Below are 19,439 nucleotides of genomic sequence, written 5' to 3'. Positions count from 1 at the left end.
TACTATAAAAACACTAGTTCATAGAGCCCGCTCCTTTTGTTCTTCAGAAGAACTTTTACAAAAAGAATTACAGTATATTAATTCCTCCTTCATATTCAATGGCTATAAGAAGTCCATAAAAAGAGCTTTAAGTAGTCGTGCTCCAGCATCCTCTTCAAGTACAGAAGAACCTACATGTATACCTATCCCCTATGTACAAGGGGTTAGTGAATGCATAGCTAAGGTGCTAAAACCACTAAATATCTGTGTGGCTTTTCGACCTGTCAGAAAAATCTCTACATTCCTAATGTCTCCAAAGGACAAACTCCCACATCTCAGCTATCCAGGTGTCTACCAGATTCCCTGCTCGTGTGGGTTATCATATTTCGGACAAACAGGAAGATCTTCTCAGGTCCGGTTAGAAGAACACCAGTCGTACATCCAGTACCTTGAACCCGAACAGTCTGGAATTGCAGAACATGCCATCAACACCAGACATAGAGTTAAGTGGAACAAGACAAAAGTCGGTTCCTAATGGAATGGCTATACAAAGAAACGTGAAACATTACTCCACTCCCCTAACCTAAATGGATCTGATGGTCTACGTCTTTCCCCCCTTGTGGGAGATAGTACTTTATAAAGCAGCAAATCTTTCCTAATATAATTGTATACACATATATATTAAAAATATATTTTTTTAATTATTATAATTAAATAATTATTATTTAATAATTAAATAACTAAATAATTAATAAAAAAATTAATAATAATTAAATAAATTTAGGAAATTTAACCTTAGCTACTTAGGTGGTGCTTTGTGAATGTAACAGTTATTGTTTAATTAGCCTTGTACCTGTACCGATGATGTCTGTGATACTCAGGCAAAAATTCTACGAATACGGAATAATTTACGTGAGTTAATTCCGTTATTATAATAGTTAGCAATATGTCTACTTGCGGTATTTCCTTACTGAAACTATTGAATACTGCTCTCACATTTGGAGTGGGGCCCTCTAAGAGCTCCCTCGAAATGTTAGTCATTATTATTATTATTATTATTATCAGTCACCTCCAGGGAGTCCAAAGACTCATCGAGGGAGGGCATCTACTCTGCAACTCTGCTTCCATCACTCACAATTCACCAATTGACTGCAACCACACCAAATTAGGGTAAGCTTAGGAAACATGTTGCAAAAATTTGAGGAAATTACAATGATTGTGCAACAGCATGAAGGACATTGACATACAAAAGTAAGGTTATAAGATCTTCATCAGGTATTATATGGATTACTGTTTTCAGAATTGATAACTAGTTTTCAATAAGATGAGATTACATTGGAATTACAAAAGATTACAAAAGATCCAGAGAAGACTGACTGATGTTCTTTTTGGTTTCTGGAATGTTAAGTATGAAGAAAGATCGAGTAAATTCAAGTTGCAGAACTTGTTGAGAGGAGGAGGTGGGGAGATTGAGACATGAGTTGGTATGGTGGAGAGACAGAAAAAACGAGATCATTCCTGGAAGCTGTATAAAGGAGGGTGTGAACCTATTGAATGACTAAGTTTTTTTCATCAAGAATGGTTGGTGAAAGGAATTCATTGTCTGAAGGTGTGGTAAGCATGGAAACAAGGCATTTTGGTTTGAGTTTTGTAACAGTGTATACCTTCCACAATGAGTCTTTGGACTCCATGGAGTGCTGGCTAACTATGGTTTGTTGGTAGAATCAAAAATTAATCTTTCATAGACTTACAGCTATTCTTACAAAAGATTGTATAGAATAGTTAAGTATAATGTATAGATTAAGTGTCAGACAATCTGAGATTCTTGCACTAGAGGCCAAACATGACCAAACTTTTACTCTGCTTCAGGCATCTGATAAGCATGGTGATGGCCTCAGCCAGGTGATAGAAATCACCTATCACCTGAATTTGCAGTATCACCATAGTGGAATTCAAAGCACTCATCCTGTAGGTAGGAAAGCCTAGATTTTAGGAATGTTTGCAAGCAAACAACTCCCATTAGCTTCATCATGTGTTTGTTTATCCATGTGAGAAAACTCATCACAACCATTGCATCCTAAAAAAAAAATAGGATTTCTCTTTCACCCAAGACATTACCCTGTTACTTCACCCCTGAACAGCTGTTAACTGTATACAAATCGCAAATCCACCCAGCTATTGAATGCTGCTCTCACATATGGGGTGGGGTCCCTAAAAGATCCCTCAAAATGCTTGACTCAATACAGAGGAGAGCAATTAGACTTATTAATGATCTATCTCTTACCCCCCCCCCCCCCCCTCATTACACACAGACATTTGGTTTCTGCAATATTATACATATTCTATATTATAAATATCTCCATGGGAAATGTTCATCTGAAATTCCCCAACTTAGTACTAAGCTCGTTGGAACACATGCTACTGCTGCTCAACATCCCTTCATAGTGCACCTTGAAACCCACAGAACAAATTTCTTTTCTTCTTCCTTCATCCTTGCAACTGCTGTATTTTGGAACAGTCTTCCTCCATTTGTGTTTTCAAGGAATACAATATACAGTCTTTTAAATCAAATGTAAACAAGTTCTCCTTTCCCAACCCACTACTCATATATGGTAGTAATGTACTATAGGTTGATCAACAACCTTTCTTGTATGGGGTCCAACATAAAAAAAACACTCAACAATATATGAACTGAGGTTGGTAAAACTAAGATTTTTGGGGAAAAGTGTCAGGCAGTTTTAATTTTTTATTAAAACTGACATTCATAACCAGTTACTTAGCAAGAGCTTAGTTGTTGGTTATTATTCATTACATACTTTTAATGGTATTAACTCTCTGCATACAAGAACAAAATAGATTGCATAATTTATTATACTGCTGATATATCACTGGATTTAGCAAACATCCTTGGAATACAAAAACCCTTGTCACAAAACATAAGATGTGACATTCAAGTAACTAGTGTAGTGAAGCAGTTTGCTTCAAAAAAAAAAAAATAATAATAATAAAATAAGCAAGCACTCAAGTCTTATTACCCATCATCTGAGATAGGTATATAAATAGACCATGGTCATTATGCTGAAGATGGTCTTAGAAATGTCTTCTGAATTTTGGGTAAATTAACATAACTCTCTTTGTTGATATAGCAGAGGTGCTTTTTTTGCAAATGACATATCCAGAAAGATCCTCTCCATGTTATAGTCGTTTTTCTTCTCTTATCTAATTGTGTTTGTAGAGTTGTATACAAAGCATTATTTCCTAGTTCTGGCTTGCTATAACAATAGAAGCAGATATATTTATTTAGTGCAGTTAACTTCTTCTACACTATTCTGTGTGCATAAACATGAATTCATGCTACATTTAAATCATACATCAATCTAGCAAAGACAATGAGACTTATTTGTGCTTATGATCCCACAGAAGGTTCTATTAAGTTTTTAATTTTTAATTAAAAACCTGTGTTTTCTATCAAAATTACTTCTTGCGTGAATTTTGGGACGCCCTGTAGATCTGGAAAATTCATATGACAAGGTACCAAGAAAGAAGTTATTGAAAATGCTACAGTTGTATGGTGTTGATGGAGCATTATATCAAGCAATGCTTAGTCTTTATTTGAGTTGCAAGTCAGCAGTTAAACATGAAGTATAGGAAGATGGTTTAATGTCAAATTAGTTATCAGACAAGGATGTACATTATCCCCTCTGTTATTCATTATAGATATGGATTAAATTATAAAGCAAAGTGATATTAAACCTGATATCAGAATTGGAGATATTAATCTCTGCTCTGCTCTATGCAGGTGATGTTATACTTCTAAATAAATCCGCTATAAGTCTGTAACATTCCCTGACTAAATTGAATAACTGTTGTAATAGATGTGGTATGAAGGTCAGCAATAAAAAAGACAATGAAAATAGGCAAAAGCATTTAGATTTAGGATTTAGCCGACCAAATTGTATTCTTATTGGTTAAACCAAAATATAGAATGATGGTTTGCAACTCATGCTATTTTATCTATTCATACTTGATTTATCCTTCAGATTCCCACTCTACATTAGCATCTCTTCACAATGCACAGGATTGCTCATTAATGGTACCGATCCTTTCAGTTTGTTTCTTTTCTTCCCATATTCTTCACTCCTTGTGTCTCTTCATTACTCTTCTGTCTTCCAGAACACCATCTTTGAGATCCATTGCCTTACTGCTGTGTTTGCTGTCCAGTGCAACCTGCAGTCATCCAGAATGTGGGGGCTGTTTTAGCCTCTGCTTTGTCAAGATGGATATCCCAAATGGTCCAGGCATGATCAATATGCTTGTAGATTTGCCTGTCAAGGTAAATGCATTGAAATAAGTCTCTCTCCCCATAGTATGGGGACAGGGCTCCAGGCATGGTGCAATGCTGATATAGCATCCAGCGCAATTCTTGTGTTCCATTTCTGACTACACTTATTGTTTGCCATGGATATCTTTATTGAGTAGAAAGGCTTATGTGTTGCAGTACATGACAGTTTATTTAATTGTATTAATTCACAACACAGAATATAAGAAAGTAGTTATTATTAATTTCACTTATTTTCTAATATTTCACTGGTATATTTCGCTGAGCACAAACAGTTTGTCACAGTACATGAAACTGCAACAATTTGGTATAGCAATGGGACTAGTTTTTAAAATTGTAACACACAATGCAAGAAACCGAAGTCCTAATTGGTGCCATCTATTGTTGGTTAAAGAGCGAGAAAAACAAGTATTAATTTGATCTTAAAATGACTGTCTCCCAGATTTTTGGTAAATTGATACAGCCATACTTGTTGAGGTTTGGAGAATGTTTTAAAGCTAATTCCAAAAATACTCTGATTTGTAATCACTTCTGTGTAGCATTTTTGTTTTCTTCCATCTGATCCTGTGTGAAGGGGTATCCAAGGCATGGTCTGCTAGTCTTTAACCATATGTTTTTTTTTTTTAATGAAGGCAGATGTCAACAGGTCTTCCTGTTTGTCCATAGTAAGCCAGGTCACAAGCATAGGGCACTTCATATACTCCTGGATAGAAGAGAGTTTGTCCTTAGGTGAATGGATGGGAGTTGCCAATTTGAAATATGGTTTAAATGTGGTATTTATCAAGCACTCTAGATATCTTTTCAGATGTGTCCTGAATGTATGGGATGACAGTTTTGCTGTAGTCTTGCGTATTAGATAAAGGAGGGGATTTCCAGTGAGTATTTAGTATTTTTTCTATTCTTTGGGGCAGATGTCAACAGGTCTTCCTGTTTGTCCATAGTAAGCCAGATCACAAGTATAGGACACTTCATATACTCCAGGATAGAAGAGAGTTGGTCCTTAGATGAATGGATGGGAGTTGCCAATTTGAAATATGGTTTAAATGTGGTATTTATCAAGCACTCTAGATATCTTTTCAGATGTGTCCTGAATGTATGGGATGACAGTTTTGCTGTAGTCTTGTGTATTAGGTAATGGAGGGGATTTCCAGTGAGTATTTAGTATTTTTTCTATTCTTTGGGGGTTATAGCCATTGGCCAAAAAAAGTGCGACTCAAGTGAGTTCATTAGTATAAGCATTGTCATTGGAAACAGATATCTGTGGCTTTGTGAGTTAGTGTTTTGAGGATACCATATTTTTGAGCTTGGATGGTGGGGTGATTGTTGGTGTAAATATCTCCTTATATATGTATATTTTCTAAATTATGTAGGAAGGGCAGACATTAGATTCCTGTTCCATTCTGAAGTGGATTTTTGATGTTGGCTATTTAAATATCCTAAAAATATGTAATGTGTCTGGACTATGCACGCAAATAGAAAACACGTCATCAACATAGTGCAGCCAAACCATTTCTAAATCTTTTATGTAGAAGTTAGCTAAAGGAGGAAGGATTACTCTTCTGTCTTCCAAACAAAAGAGTAATGAAGAGACACAAGGAGTGAAAAATATGGGAAGAAAAGAAACAAACTGAAAGGATTGGTACCATTAACGAGCAATCCCGTGTATTGTGAAGAGATGCCAACGTAGAGTGGGGAGGTTGGGCTATTTTATCTATTCATACTTGATTTATCCTTCAGATAAATCAAGTATGAATAGATAAAATAGCTCGAGTTGCAAACAAAAAAAAAAAAGGTGTTGGGGGGGGGGCATTACTGTTCCATCTAGTTATTTGTATATCTTCTTTTCCATGCAAAATAACCTGAATGTACTGTAAATTTGAAAAATTCAGTTATACCTTGGGGTGGGGGCGATGTGACTTTAGCAAGTCCAGGATTTCAGTTAATTGTACATTGGTAAATAGTGAAGTCGTTATGTCTGAATTTTTTTTAAGATATGGTTTTTTAATATACTTTTTAGGTGAACAGAATTTTTGTTTCCTTGTGAGGAGGGGGGTCTAGTAATTTAGCTAAATGTTTAGCAAGTTTGTATGTAGGACCGTTTATACTATTCACAGTTGGGTGTAGGGGTAGATTTTGTTTGTGAATTTTAGGTGCTTCATATATTCTGGATGTTTTTACATGAAAAGGCTTAAGTTTGTTAACCGTTTTTTTCTGGCCAAAAGAAACGGTTAACAAACTAAAAAAAGGGAACTAAAATTCTCTTTGAGCATTGATCCTTTATTCCCAAATTTTCCAACTCCCTTCACAAAGCCTCACCCAAATAAGGTATTGTAGATACTCCATCTAGTAACAGAAAATATACATAAATATGCTATTTCTCTTCATCCATGTAATGGGTGAACTGGAGGTGTCATTTTTCTTTGCTCAAAAGGGCTTAGAAGTATTGGCATGACCTTCTAAAAAAAAAAAAAAACATTTAAGTGATATTTTGTGGAAATATCATGTTAGAAAAGCCTACTGCAAGAACATCTTGGGGGGGGGGAGGCAGGATACTAATTACATCAACAGTCCATAAAGCACTCAAGTGTTCTAATAGGAGTGACATCAGAATGGGATATCCTTGAACTCTCTGACCAGATATCATCCTTACTTTTGGTATGTCTAAACCTCTGACATTTATATATATATATTCATTTTTAATATAAACTGACTAAAAACCTGAGAATTATAACAAATTGAGATTTATTTGAAAACGCAACATGTTTCGTCGAGATTGACTTCATCAGGCGTTAAGAACATAGAAAGATGTTCATACGAAGAGGGTCCAAGGTGATTTCTTTTGACTCTACAATGCAGTGTTCTACCTCATCATGGCAAATGTGTAGGTTTGAAGTTGTTGTCCAATTTACTTCATGTTGGCAGCTTTCGTTGTTCGTGTTTATTGAAAACAGGACATGGCCTGACAGGGCAGTTGCTCTGGTTCTCTTATAAGCAATATCTCTCTGGTGCTCCTCGAGACGTAGGAGAATAGATTTCTCCGTTTGGCCATAGTAAGGTGTTCCGCACTCACATGTGACTTTGTATACACCTGGAAATTGTAGAAGGTTGTGAGATTGTTTATAGTTGTTGAAACTTGATCTTATTTTTGGAAGAGTCGAGAAGCACGTTTGTATGTTGAATTTCTTTAAGATTCTACTCAGTTTTTTGGATAGTGTGCTGATATATGGCAAGGAGATATAACCTTTGGAGTCGTTCTGTGTCTCTACGTTAACGGTGGGATAATTGTTTGTTGATACTTTTTAAAGAGTAGCTATTGCTTTTAAAGGTCCATTTAAGATGTTGTAGTTCTTTTTTTAGTTCTTCATCTGATAGTACAGATCTTGCACGATTCGCAAGAGTTAATATATAATATCCAACTTTTGTGCAGGATGGTGATGTGAGGACACATGCAAATATCTGTCCGTCTGTGTTGGCTTTCTAAATATAGAGACTTTTATTGATTCAGGCGTCTTGGTGAGTTTAATATCAAGGAAACAGAGGGAACTATTTTCTTCAATCTCCATGGTCAATTTTATATCCTGATGGAGGTTGTTTAAATGGTTGAGAAACCTGTGAAGATTCTCATTACCATGCTCCCATATGAGGAATATATCGTCCACGTATCTAAGCCAAATTCTTGGTTTTAAATTAAAAGAGGAGATTGCCTTTTGTTCAAAATCCTCGAAAAAAATGTTGGCTAATATAGGAGAGGGGGGCTTCCCATAGCTAATCCTTTGACCTGTTTATATAATTTACCTTCGAATTCAAAATAGCCAGAGTTTACACAGTGAGATAGTAGAGAGAACATTTTATTTGAAATCTTGTTCTTTAAAATATGGAGAACTTCTTGTGTCAGAACGTTGGTAAAGAGTGCTACCACGTCAAAGTTCACCAAGATGTCAGAAGATTTGAGTTTAAAGTCCTTGATTTTAGAGATAAAATCTGTTGAGTTTTTAATATAAGAAGATTTTCCCGCATAAGCTTTTAACGATGACGCGAGATATTTAGATAATCCGTAGGTGGGTGAGTCAATGCTGTCTACTATAGGTCTCAGTGGATAGTTTTCTTTATGAACCTTAGGGAGACCATAAAGCCTTGGAATCAGTGGGTGTAAAGAACAGATGGAAAGCTGTGTATTTCATGGAATTTCTGTGGTCTTTTGTAGGAGATTATTGGTTCTATTGTGTATTTCTCTTGTTGGATCCCTCTCAATTTCCGAATAACTATCTGACTCTTAACAATGTTAAGATTTTTCTCGGTAGTCTGTTTTATCTAGAACTACAGTTGCATTCCCCTTATCAGCTTTTAAGATGACGATGTCCTTGTTAATCCATAGATTTTTAATTGCAAGTCTCTCACCAGGGGATATATTATCAGAAGGAGATTTTGCGTTGTTGATTGCAAGAATTGCTTCTATGCGAAGTAAACTCGCGTCTGCGGTAGGAAGTAACGAAGCTGCTTTCTCCATCTTAGTTAAAAGTAGTTCTTTAGGAATGCATTTTGGTGCCAATACAAAATTTAGACCTTTTTCGAGAATTTTCTCTTCATCGAGACTTAGCATGTAAGACTATTTGTTAATCACCAAATTTTTAAGTCTGTTATGACAATTATTTTGAGTAGACCTTTCTTGTCTTGACTTCAGTAAGTTGAACTTGAACTTTCTGATTAGCTTGTGTTTGTTTAAGTTTTGATATAGTAATGTGTGGTGTGTACTTAATTCTTTAATGTAATTCCAAGAATCAAGGTCTAAGCAGACTGCTAATTGGTTTTCTAATGATGTTTTTTCTGTAAAAAAGCAAAGATAAATTGCGTTTTGTATTGCAAATCCTCTCCGTTAAAAGATCTAGTTTAGCTTTAGTGTAAATTCAGTGCGCTTTTCTGTAGTAATGATTTCTTTAAATTGTAGGAACTTTGGAATAATTGAGGAAAACTTACATCTTTTTAAGAAGATAAGTCTGTTGATATTACTTTCAATGCTGCTGAGTGTCTTCTGATATGCTTTCGTAAGTGCACAATTACCCTCATCAGAAGGGAAATGATGACTACTACTATTAACTCGGGGTTGGGATATGTTCATTTTTAATATAAACTGACTAAAAACCCGAGAATTATAACAAATTGAGATTTATTTGAAAATGCAACATGTTTCGTCGAGATTGACTTCATCAGGCATTAAGAACATAGAAAGATATTAAAAGACACTGAAATAAACATTGAGACACTCTAAAGCCATACAATTATAAATCATGTTTATATATATATATATATAAACATGATTGATATCTCAACTGTCCTTCTGTTAGATTCGACATCCTTAATTCGATAAGATGCATTCTTCTTCTGCAGCTTTTCCCACTTAAGTAGGGTCGCTGTTTGTGGTGAGTCTCCTCCTCCAACTTCCTGTCTTGGGCTGTAGCCACATCCAAGTTCTTCATCGTCAAGTCCTCCTCTACCATCTCCCTCCATCTCTTCTTTGGCTGTTCTCGCTTCCTCTTCCCCTGCACATCCATTTGCATGACCTTTCTTCCCCCATACTCTTCCTCCTCCCTCATCACATGACCAAACCATCTCAACCTTGCCTCCTGTATCTTTGCTCCTAAGTTCGTAACTGTCACCCTTCCCCTTACATAGTCATTTCTCAGATGATCCTTTCTGGTCACACTGCACATCCACCTAAGCATTCTCATCTCCGCTACCTCCATCCTGCTGATATTATTTTTCCTCAGGGCTACAGTCTCATAAGCATACATCATAGTTGGTCTCACTAATGTCCTGTAAATTTTGCCTTTTAGATTGATCGGCACCCGCTTATCACATAGCACTCCAGCCATCTCTCTCCATTTCCTCCATCCTGCATCCCACTTCCTTCTCAGCCTCACCATCTTCTTTCATTGTTGAACCTAAGTATCTAAAGTCACTTATCTTCCTGATGACATTTCCTTCCAGCTCCGGATCTGTCTCCTGACTGCCATCCACTTTGCAACACATATACTATGTCTTACTTCTGCTCAGTCTCATACCTCTATCTTCCAGTACTTTCCAGTTTGGCTGCCATTTCTTCTCTTGATTCTGCACACAGCACGATGTCATCTGCATACAACATAGTCTAAGGCACGTCTTCTCTCACTTCCTCCGTCACCAGCTCCATCACAATATTAAACAGGAATGGACTTAATGCAGACCCTCGATGCAAGCCAACTGTCACTGGAAAAGATGTCAGAAATAGAGGCATTCCCTAACTGTCTCATGTGGTACCAAAGAGCATGATAGATTACTAAATTGTGCTTTGCAAAAAAAAAACACCTAAATTCATTACTTGTAAAGATGATCATTCAGCCTACCCTTGGGCATGTCAAAAGTGGAAGTATGAAAAAGATACAAAGAATTAGGACCAAATAGCATATCATGTCGCAAAGAGAAAGCTTGCCATTATGACACGTCCTGAAATCCTCTTATACTAAGAAAGTGGCAGTAATATAAACTTGTGTCGTTCCTACTATATGATGATATTAGCATACCTGAACTTTTTTTTATCATGTTCTTCTCATGGAGTATTATTAATCATGCAAACCATTACAATCTCGTAACTAAAATAGCAAGAGTACAACATAAAGAAAAACTGCCAGACAGATATAGAGAAGTCTCTAGATCAGTGGTTCTCAAACTTTTTGAAGTTGGGGCGCATTTAAAATCCTACAAATAATTGTAGGCACACTATATACAAATTTCTGAGAAATGTGTTATAATAATTAGTCAAATATTACAGAAAAAAAATAATGCGATAAAAATAAAATGAAACATACCTTAAGTTTATTGATTCTTGTGTTTATGAGAAACATGAGCCTGATGTGTCCTAGTGATTGCTTCAATGTTTGGGCATATATTTGAAAGGCAAACTCTCATTTCCTCGTCAATACATTGAAGAGTTCCTCTCTTTTTACACTTAATTGTGGTGAGGGTAGAAAATCCTAATTCACATAAATATGATGTTGAAAATTGTAGTAAAATGTTCAAAGCTTTTTTAGATATTGACACATATTCTTCTTTTATAGAAATCCAAAAGGCTTCAAGAGACAATTCCTTATGTTTAATCATCAATCCACGATCAGTGGATATAGCTGTCAGTTCTTCTTCTGTTAATGTTAAACCAAAATCACTTGAAGTTTCCATAAATGGGTTTCTAATCCAATCGTATTGTTCAGTGTTAAGTGATGGAAAATAAGAACTCAATTTTTCTTCCGAACTTGTTAAATGTTCAACTATTATTGGAAGTATTTCATTTATGCAAGTGTTACTTACCAATGGAAACATTTCCAAATTACCTTCAACAGCTTTTCTTTTCCAAATCTGTAGTTTTCTCTGAAACGCTTTCATTTTGTCAGTGGGAATATTTTCTTCTTTCCCTTGCATGCTAGTATTCAAAATATTGAGCTGCTGAAATATATCGGCCAAATGCTGTAACCTGGCAATCCAAAATTCGCACCGAAGGAGGTTACAAAAATGTAATTGTTTCATCTCTTTAAAAAACGCAAGAAGTTCTTGTCGTAGCTCGTGTACACGGGTAAGTACTTTCCCCCTTGACAGCCACCTCACCTCATTGTGTAAAAGCAACCATCTGTGTTGTGAATCCATATCGATACAAAGCTTTTCAAATAAACGCAATTTGACAGGTCTTGTTTTAATCAAGTTTACCATCTGAACAACTTGATCTAAAACTTCTCTTAATTTTTCTCCCAATGTTTTTGCCATCAAGGCCTCCCTATGAAGAAAGCAGTGAGTTATGATAACATTCTCATTTTGTTTTTTTACAAAAGATCTAAGGGCCTTAACACAGCCTATCATGGAAGGGGCTCCATCTATACAAATGTCTACACACGACTTCCATGTTAACTGCCATTTATCAAGATAGCTATTCAAAATGTTAAAAACGTCCTTACCTTTTATAGACACACTTAATTCTTTGCAAAAAAGAAACTGATTTACTATTTGATCTTCATTAATAAAACAGACGAATGCTAAGAGTTGCGCCTTGTTGGTAATGTCTGTTGACTCATCAACTTGCAATGCAAAATTTGAATACTGAAGTTTATTACTGCATACATTTTTCTCAATGTCAGAAGACATTTCTATAATACGCCTGTGAACTGTATCGTTGGACAGAGGAATCTTGCTTATTTTCATTGCTGATTCATTTCGTAGCATTGTCATGACCATTTTTTTGCATGCAAGCAAAATAAGTGACTCACCTAAAGTATGATCTTTCGTATTTTTTGCTATCAGTTCTGAGACTTGATAAGAAGCGATTTGAGCTTTATCAGAAACAGTCATTATACTTTTAAAAGAATTTGCAGCTTTTGTTTGCTGTTCAGACAATCTCTTGAAAAAACTTACAGATTTATCTTGTAAATTAGAGTGTATAGTTTTAAAATGTTTACTCAATTTATTAGGAAGCAATGATTCATTTGCCATTTTACATCCACATACTAAACATAGCGGCAAAGGATGATCTTCACTTCTGGTCCAAGTGAAACTAAAGCTTAAATAACTTTCATTATATTTGCGAGTAGGCTGCGATTTTGCTTTCTTACTTGCACTTAACTTTTGCTCACTTCCAGAATCTGATTCTTCAATATCACGCTTTTTGAGAAATCTATCAATTTTATTTGGGTGTATTTATCTGAAAATAAGTAATATGCACATAACAGCCACTTCCAACACTTTTAAAATAAGTAATATACACAACAAGAATAAACCATATTCTTGTTCTCTTTGCAAGAAAAACCGCTGTTAATTAACATAATAATGATGTGTTGACAGAAAGAGCAGTATATCCATAATGAAAAGGTATAATAGAGTAACTATATTTATTTTTATATCTGGACACATATTTCTCTGGAATACCACAGGGCGCACCCTTTGAGAACCAATGTCTAGATCCTGCAGCAGCAATTTCCAGCAAGCAAGCAATTTGGAATGTAGAGACAAGATATTCACATAAGAACAGATTCCTATCATATTTTTTATTTTGTCTGTTACTTTGATAAAACTGTGTGAAATCTGATTTGTATTAAATCATACAATACTAAATCCCAGTCAGTCTAGCTTATTATGACCATTATATTCAGTATGTATATATATATATATGTGTGTGTCACCAACTGGTATAAATAATTAAAAACTAGTCTTTTTAGAAATGGTTTTTTTTTTTTTTTTTTTTTTGCACATAAATACAGTACTATTAATAAATGTTTATTTGAACATAATCAGAACACATGTAGAAGCTTTTTAACTTGTAACTGTTAAGTTATTATTGGGGATTATGTTTAATTTGGAATAACAATCTATTTTTATGGACCCATATCTATGTAAGTATCATCAATTTCCTGATATTATACTCTCAAGGGATGTATAGAGTAATATGATGACAATACGACATGGGTAAGTTTCCATTATTACTGATGTCCTGTCAGCAATTTCCTTCAAATTATTCTGTTACTTTTCAGCACTCCAGTATTATTAGAATTCCTTTGGGTTGTTCTCCTGTCATTTTGGTATCAAACCAATTGTTTTGTTAAACTTTACTCTCAGTAAGTTCCTTTTTTTTAGTATCTTCATTTTTAACATGATTCTGATGTCTCCAGTCTTTGATCAACTGTTTTCTTAGCCAAGTCTCAGTTCCTAAGTTAAACTTAGTTCAAAAACTGTCTTGTATACTACTAGTTCAGTGTTTTCATTAATTTCTCTCTTATTCTATATAAATTTATTCGGCTTGCTCTCCATCACATCTAATGTCATCTTCACTGAGAACTGTGCCTGAATAGCTGAAATATTTTACTTGTTTTATTATTTAGATTCCACTGAGAATGCAGTTGAAGTTTTCTATGTTCCTGCCTATTTTCATAATTTTTGGTCTTTTTGATTGTTAATTTTCATGCCAAATTTGTTACAGCTGCTATTCAGTATGGTTACATTCAGACTTGCACTTGATGTGTTAAGAAGTAGCCATGTAGACTGCAGACAAGCATATACAAAAGAAAATGCAGGCTTATTATGTCTATATATACATATGCTAGGAGTATCAGAAACAAAGGGGTAGAATTTGTTGCCTTGATCAATATGTTGGGACCTCAGATTGTAGGCATTACTGAGCATATCAGAATCAGACATACTAACTGGTATCAAGTGTAAAGGGTACAGTATTTTTAGGAAGGATAGACAGGATTGGAGAGAGGAAAGGGCATGCTGCTAATGATATCAGATGATTTGAATTCAGTTAGTTTTGAGAACTGATTGTAGTACTAGTAAGAGTATTTCATGTGGCATTGAATTTGAAGCCATCTGGTGTCAGGTGGAATCTAACAGGATCAATTATTAAACTAAGTGGGGTGTTGTTACAGATCTGGCGGATCAGTTGCTAGTGATGAAGAAATACACTACCAAATAGAGACAATGGGCACAAAAAGAGTAATCATAATGGGAAACTTTAATTATCCAAATATTGATTGGTTAGCAATAAAATCTCACGAGAAAAATAAAATTGAATTTATTGAGTAAATTTTATTAAGTAAATTGTAAGTATTATTTATTAAGTAAAATTTTTGACATTATAAAAGGGTAAAAATAGGCAAAATAGCCATAAAAATTAATAGAATTTATTGAGCCTTTGCAAAACAACTTCCTCAAGCATCATGTCACAGAAAGAACTCAAGGTCAAATAGTGTTAGATTTGATTATCGTGTGACAGAGGATTTCATTTAAAGATATAACTATTCTGCCTCCAGTTGGTGACAGTGATCATATACTATACTCACTTGGGAAGTGAGTAAGTTTATGAATGTTCCATTCAGAAAAGGTTTTGCTAAACTAGAAAGCAGGAAATTATGACCAACTGAGGAGTATACTGAGTGTAGTGAAATGATATCGGTTGCTGGATGGGAAGAATATCGACAGTGCATGGTAAGCATTTAAACAATACTTAAATGATGCGATATCATAATGTGTCCTGAGAGTTCAAAGAATAAATAGAGTAGGAGTCAAATGGATGTGTAATCGTATTAAGCAAGAGATTCGAAAGAAAAGGATGATATGGAAGAAATACCGTGTACATAAGGATGATGTCTGTTATGAAAATTTTAAGCAGCAGGGCAGAAGAGTCACAACTGTTGTATGGAAAGCTAGGTCTGAGTATGAAATGAAACTGGCTCTGCAAACTAAAGACAACCCATGAGAATTCTATCAATATGCTGCAAGTAAAAGAAAGAATGAATATGAAAGAATAACTCTTCTGAATGCAGGTGATGTGAGGGTTGACAGATGCAGAAGAGGTTGTTCAACTAATGAGTTCTCATTTTGCTTAAAGCTGTCAGCCTGGTTTATGTAACATTCAGTCACTGTTGCCTCTTCTGAAGAAACTCAGGTGTATGAAGAGGAGGTATTAGAGCTGTGGCACAAACTAAATAAGAATTCAGTAATAGGAACTAATGGGATTTAGCACAGATGCTTAAAGAGTATTCAGAAATGGCTATTTCTTTGACCAGTCTGTATATATTATAACAGGGAAGATTCCTCAGGAATGGAAAGAATGTATGGTAATTCCACTGCACAAGGGTGTTGCAAAGACCAATCAGTATCTCAGAAATGGTGGTGGTGAAAATTTTGGAAAAATTGGTTAGGGCTCACATTCAGAAATGGGTTGGCAGTGAATCTCTTCTTTGCAATGAACAGCATGAGTTTACTAATGAAGGTCATGTTTTAGTAACTTGCTCACATTCTATAATAATGTTACCATTAAACTAGACAAGGGAATGGATACACCATGATACTTTTGGATTTTGCTGAGGCTTTTGACAGAATATAGCATGGAAGACTGTTCCATAAATTGGAGAATATGGGTTTGGATTATAAAATATTAGCATGGTTAAGGGGATGGCTGACTGTCAGATATCAAAAAATGGTATATGGAGGATTTGAGCCTGCATGATTTAAGGTAACTAGTGGTGTACCACAAGGATCAGATCTTGATCCACTTTTATTCAATCTCTATATTAATGATATTGGGAAGGATTTGACAGGCCACATGCAGGTATTTGCTGATGATGTAAAAATAGGTAGGGTAATCAGGAATGCTGCTGATATGGTACTTGTAGAATGATTTTAATAGGCTGGAATTGTGAGCATGAGAAAATGAATGTCAGTTCAATGTCAGTAAATGTAAACTCATGCACTTTGGCATGATTAGATATCCAATATATTATATTGGTGGGATTATGCTAGAAGAAGTTGATCAGACTTAGGGATCTTGGAATGTTAGTAGATAGCAAGTTGAAATTCAGGGGCCATGTAGCAAAGATTACAGATACAACTCAAAAGATAATTGCAATGTTGAAATGAATTTTAACATATAATTATAAGGATGTTTTTGCCTCTTTACAAAGCCTTGATAAGACTTCACTTGGGCTATTGTGTGCCGGTCTGGTCTCCTGGTTTCCATTGTCATTCTGATATAGTGGAGAGAATACAAAGCATTGTTAAAAATGATATCAGGATTGTGGAATACTGATTATGAAGACAGATTGAGAATTTGTAGACTGCAGATGCTAGCAAACAGGGCAAAGATGGATGACATGATTGAGACTTGCAAACTTCTGAATGGGTCATACAGGATTTCAGTTGATGTAATTTTTCATTTTATGGAGGGTGGAGAAAGGTCAAGAGTGCATCCTTGGAAGCAGAGAATGAATTATGCTAAGAATGGGGCCGAGAGCTAGATTGTTCTCTCATAGGGTGGTGCGTGATTAAAATGGATTGCCATTGGATGTTGGGTGTGCATGTAGTGTGAATGAATTCAAGAACACGTATGATAGCTGGTGCATGTAGTAATTAGCCTCCTTCAATGAGTCTCTGACTCCTTGGAGGTCTCTCTTAATAATAATAATAAAGCAGAATTAAGTCAGATATCTTCACTTCTAATATCAGGTTTAATACTACTTTTTATCATAATTATTAGCTCCAGGCCTCCATGAAGTGAAAAGACTCATTGTGGGAGGTACACAAATCTCATCCTCATCAGGCTGTGCTTTAAACTCATTCAATGTCTTCACACACTCTACACTGTCAGGCAGTGCATTCCACTCACCAACCATTCTCCATGCAAAGAACCTTCTCCTTATTCTAATGCTCATATGCTCCTTGCACCATTTCTGGGTATGGTATTTTCTACGAAAAATTTCTTCACATTAACTCGATATCAACCCCTGTCCAACTTAATACCAACCCCTGGAGTCCATTCATGTGACATTTGTAAAAATCCGGTGCACTCAATATGTGGGAATACAGTAGGAGAAGAAAGATATGGATCGAAAATTCTATGCTGTTTATGCTAAAAAGAAGAGAGCATTAAAGATCAAAGGGAAAATGCTGCAAAACACCTGAAAAGATCAGCTGAAAAAATGAAAGAAGTTTCTTTGAAGAAATTTAAAGACGTGTTAGTGAATTCCACAGTTTTGGTGTATGTACCTAAGGTAGATAGAGGCCCATTAGATGGAAATAACATCGTGGGGATCGTGTTAGATATAAAAAATAATTTATACCAAATTGGTACCTCAGTTGGAATTATAAAAGATTGGCTACCTAGAAACGCTCTTCAAATAGCTACTACAACATTTACCGAAACAGTTCCACAGATTAACCTAAGTCTGCGTGAGATTGCAGGAAAATTATCCGTATTTGGAGGTCAAGGATTTAAGAAGTGTTCATGTGAGCAATCCAAATTACAATGTAAAACAAAAATATGTGCCTGTAAAAAAAGTAACGTACTTTGTAACTCGAGATGCCACAAATCAACAACATGTTTTAATAAAAATGAATAAACATTATTATTTATTAATTACATTCACGAAAAATGTTTAAAATTTCACTAAAAATATCCTTTTTGTTCTTAAAAATATCAGCTTAAGTACCTATTTCTTTTGTTAATTAGTTTCGAATAAATAATTTGTGTTTCAATGACTATTGTTGTATTAACTATTCTACATTTAATAATGCATGGTTTACTAAATAAATACTTTTAATATCTAAACAATATTATTTCATCTTTTCACTAAATCAGTTAAGGGAGTTGATGAAATCACTTACTTCCTTCAGGGAAATCACCCCACAGAGTCGTTATTTTAACATCTTCCGTGAATTGATCATATCCCTTAGGGATTTGATCAAATCCCTATTTTCATCATTTCCCTGCGACATATATATAGTATATATAATTTGAAAACATCAGTTTAGTAAACTGACTATCAAACTGTTCTTTTTAATGCTTTTTGGAGAGAAAATAAAGTAGTAAAAGTTTTGGTTATCTATCCCAACTATATCTGAAACTGCACACTATCATTTCATTTTATGAAGAAGTTTGAATTCTCTTTTCAGCCAGAAACAGCAAAAATTCCTAATCCTGTGACAGAAGAACCAGAAGAGGAGGAAGAGGAATTGGGCTATGCAGAAACTTATGCTGAATATATGCCATCTAAGTGTAAGTTCTTACTAATAAAATGATATTCAAAAGCATTCATATCTTAGATGAAAAGCCAAACAGCTATTTTTTTCTGGTGAAGTTGATAAATTAAGGGGATAAAAATCCCTTCTTGTTTTTCAGCCAGTATACTGACTGAAAAACAAGGACTTGAAAAACAAAAAGGGATTTTTATTCCTTTAATTTAGCATTAATATCTTATTTTTCCTGAATATATACAGAAGCATGCATAATTTCATAGCAGATTAATAGTTAACAAATTGATATTTTTCACTTGTGATAAAACACCTGGATTGTGTGGATCGAATCAGAGCTGAGAATTTCTTTAATAATACAGCATATCTATGGTAAAAGAAATTCACTTGTGTTACTTTGGTTGGGACTTTTCAGCAATTTATTTGTGAATGTTCAAAATTAGGTGGATATTGAATACCATATTATTTCTTAGCTGAATAAGAAACTCAAAGATAGGAAATCTAATCTAAGAGTTTCATGCTGAATGCAGAAAACTCTAAAGTTCAGCATGTCCAAGCGTAAGCCAACACCTGGTAGTACAAT

General features: G+C 34.9%; 1 protein-coding gene across 1 annotated transcript in view; it reads left to right on the top strand.

Annotated features, from left to right (window-relative positions):
• The window catches only part of LOC150095842 (protein strawberry notch homolog 1-like), a 447,536-nt gene that overhangs the window by 45,698 nt on the left and 382,399 nt on the right, over positions 1-19,439 (top strand). Inside the window, exon 3 of the mRNA XM_090408811.1 lies at positions 18,779-18,881. Coding sequence (XP_090264937.1) covers positions 18,779-18,881 — 103 coding nt within the window. The remainder of the gene's footprint in view (positions 1-18,778; positions 18,882-19,439) is intronic.

The sequence above is a fragment of the Typopeltis vanoorti genome, chromosome 19 (assembly GCF_054136105.1).
Source record: "Typopeltis vanoorti isolate ZY-2024b chromosome 19, IOZ_Tvanoo_1.0, whole genome shotgun sequence".
Lineage (NCBI taxonomy): Eukaryota > Metazoa > Arthropoda > Arachnida > Uropygi > Thelyphonidae > Typopeltis > Typopeltis vanoorti.
The sequence above is the reverse complement of the archived record's forward strand: the minus strand, read 5'-3'. Positions and strand labels throughout refer to the sequence as shown.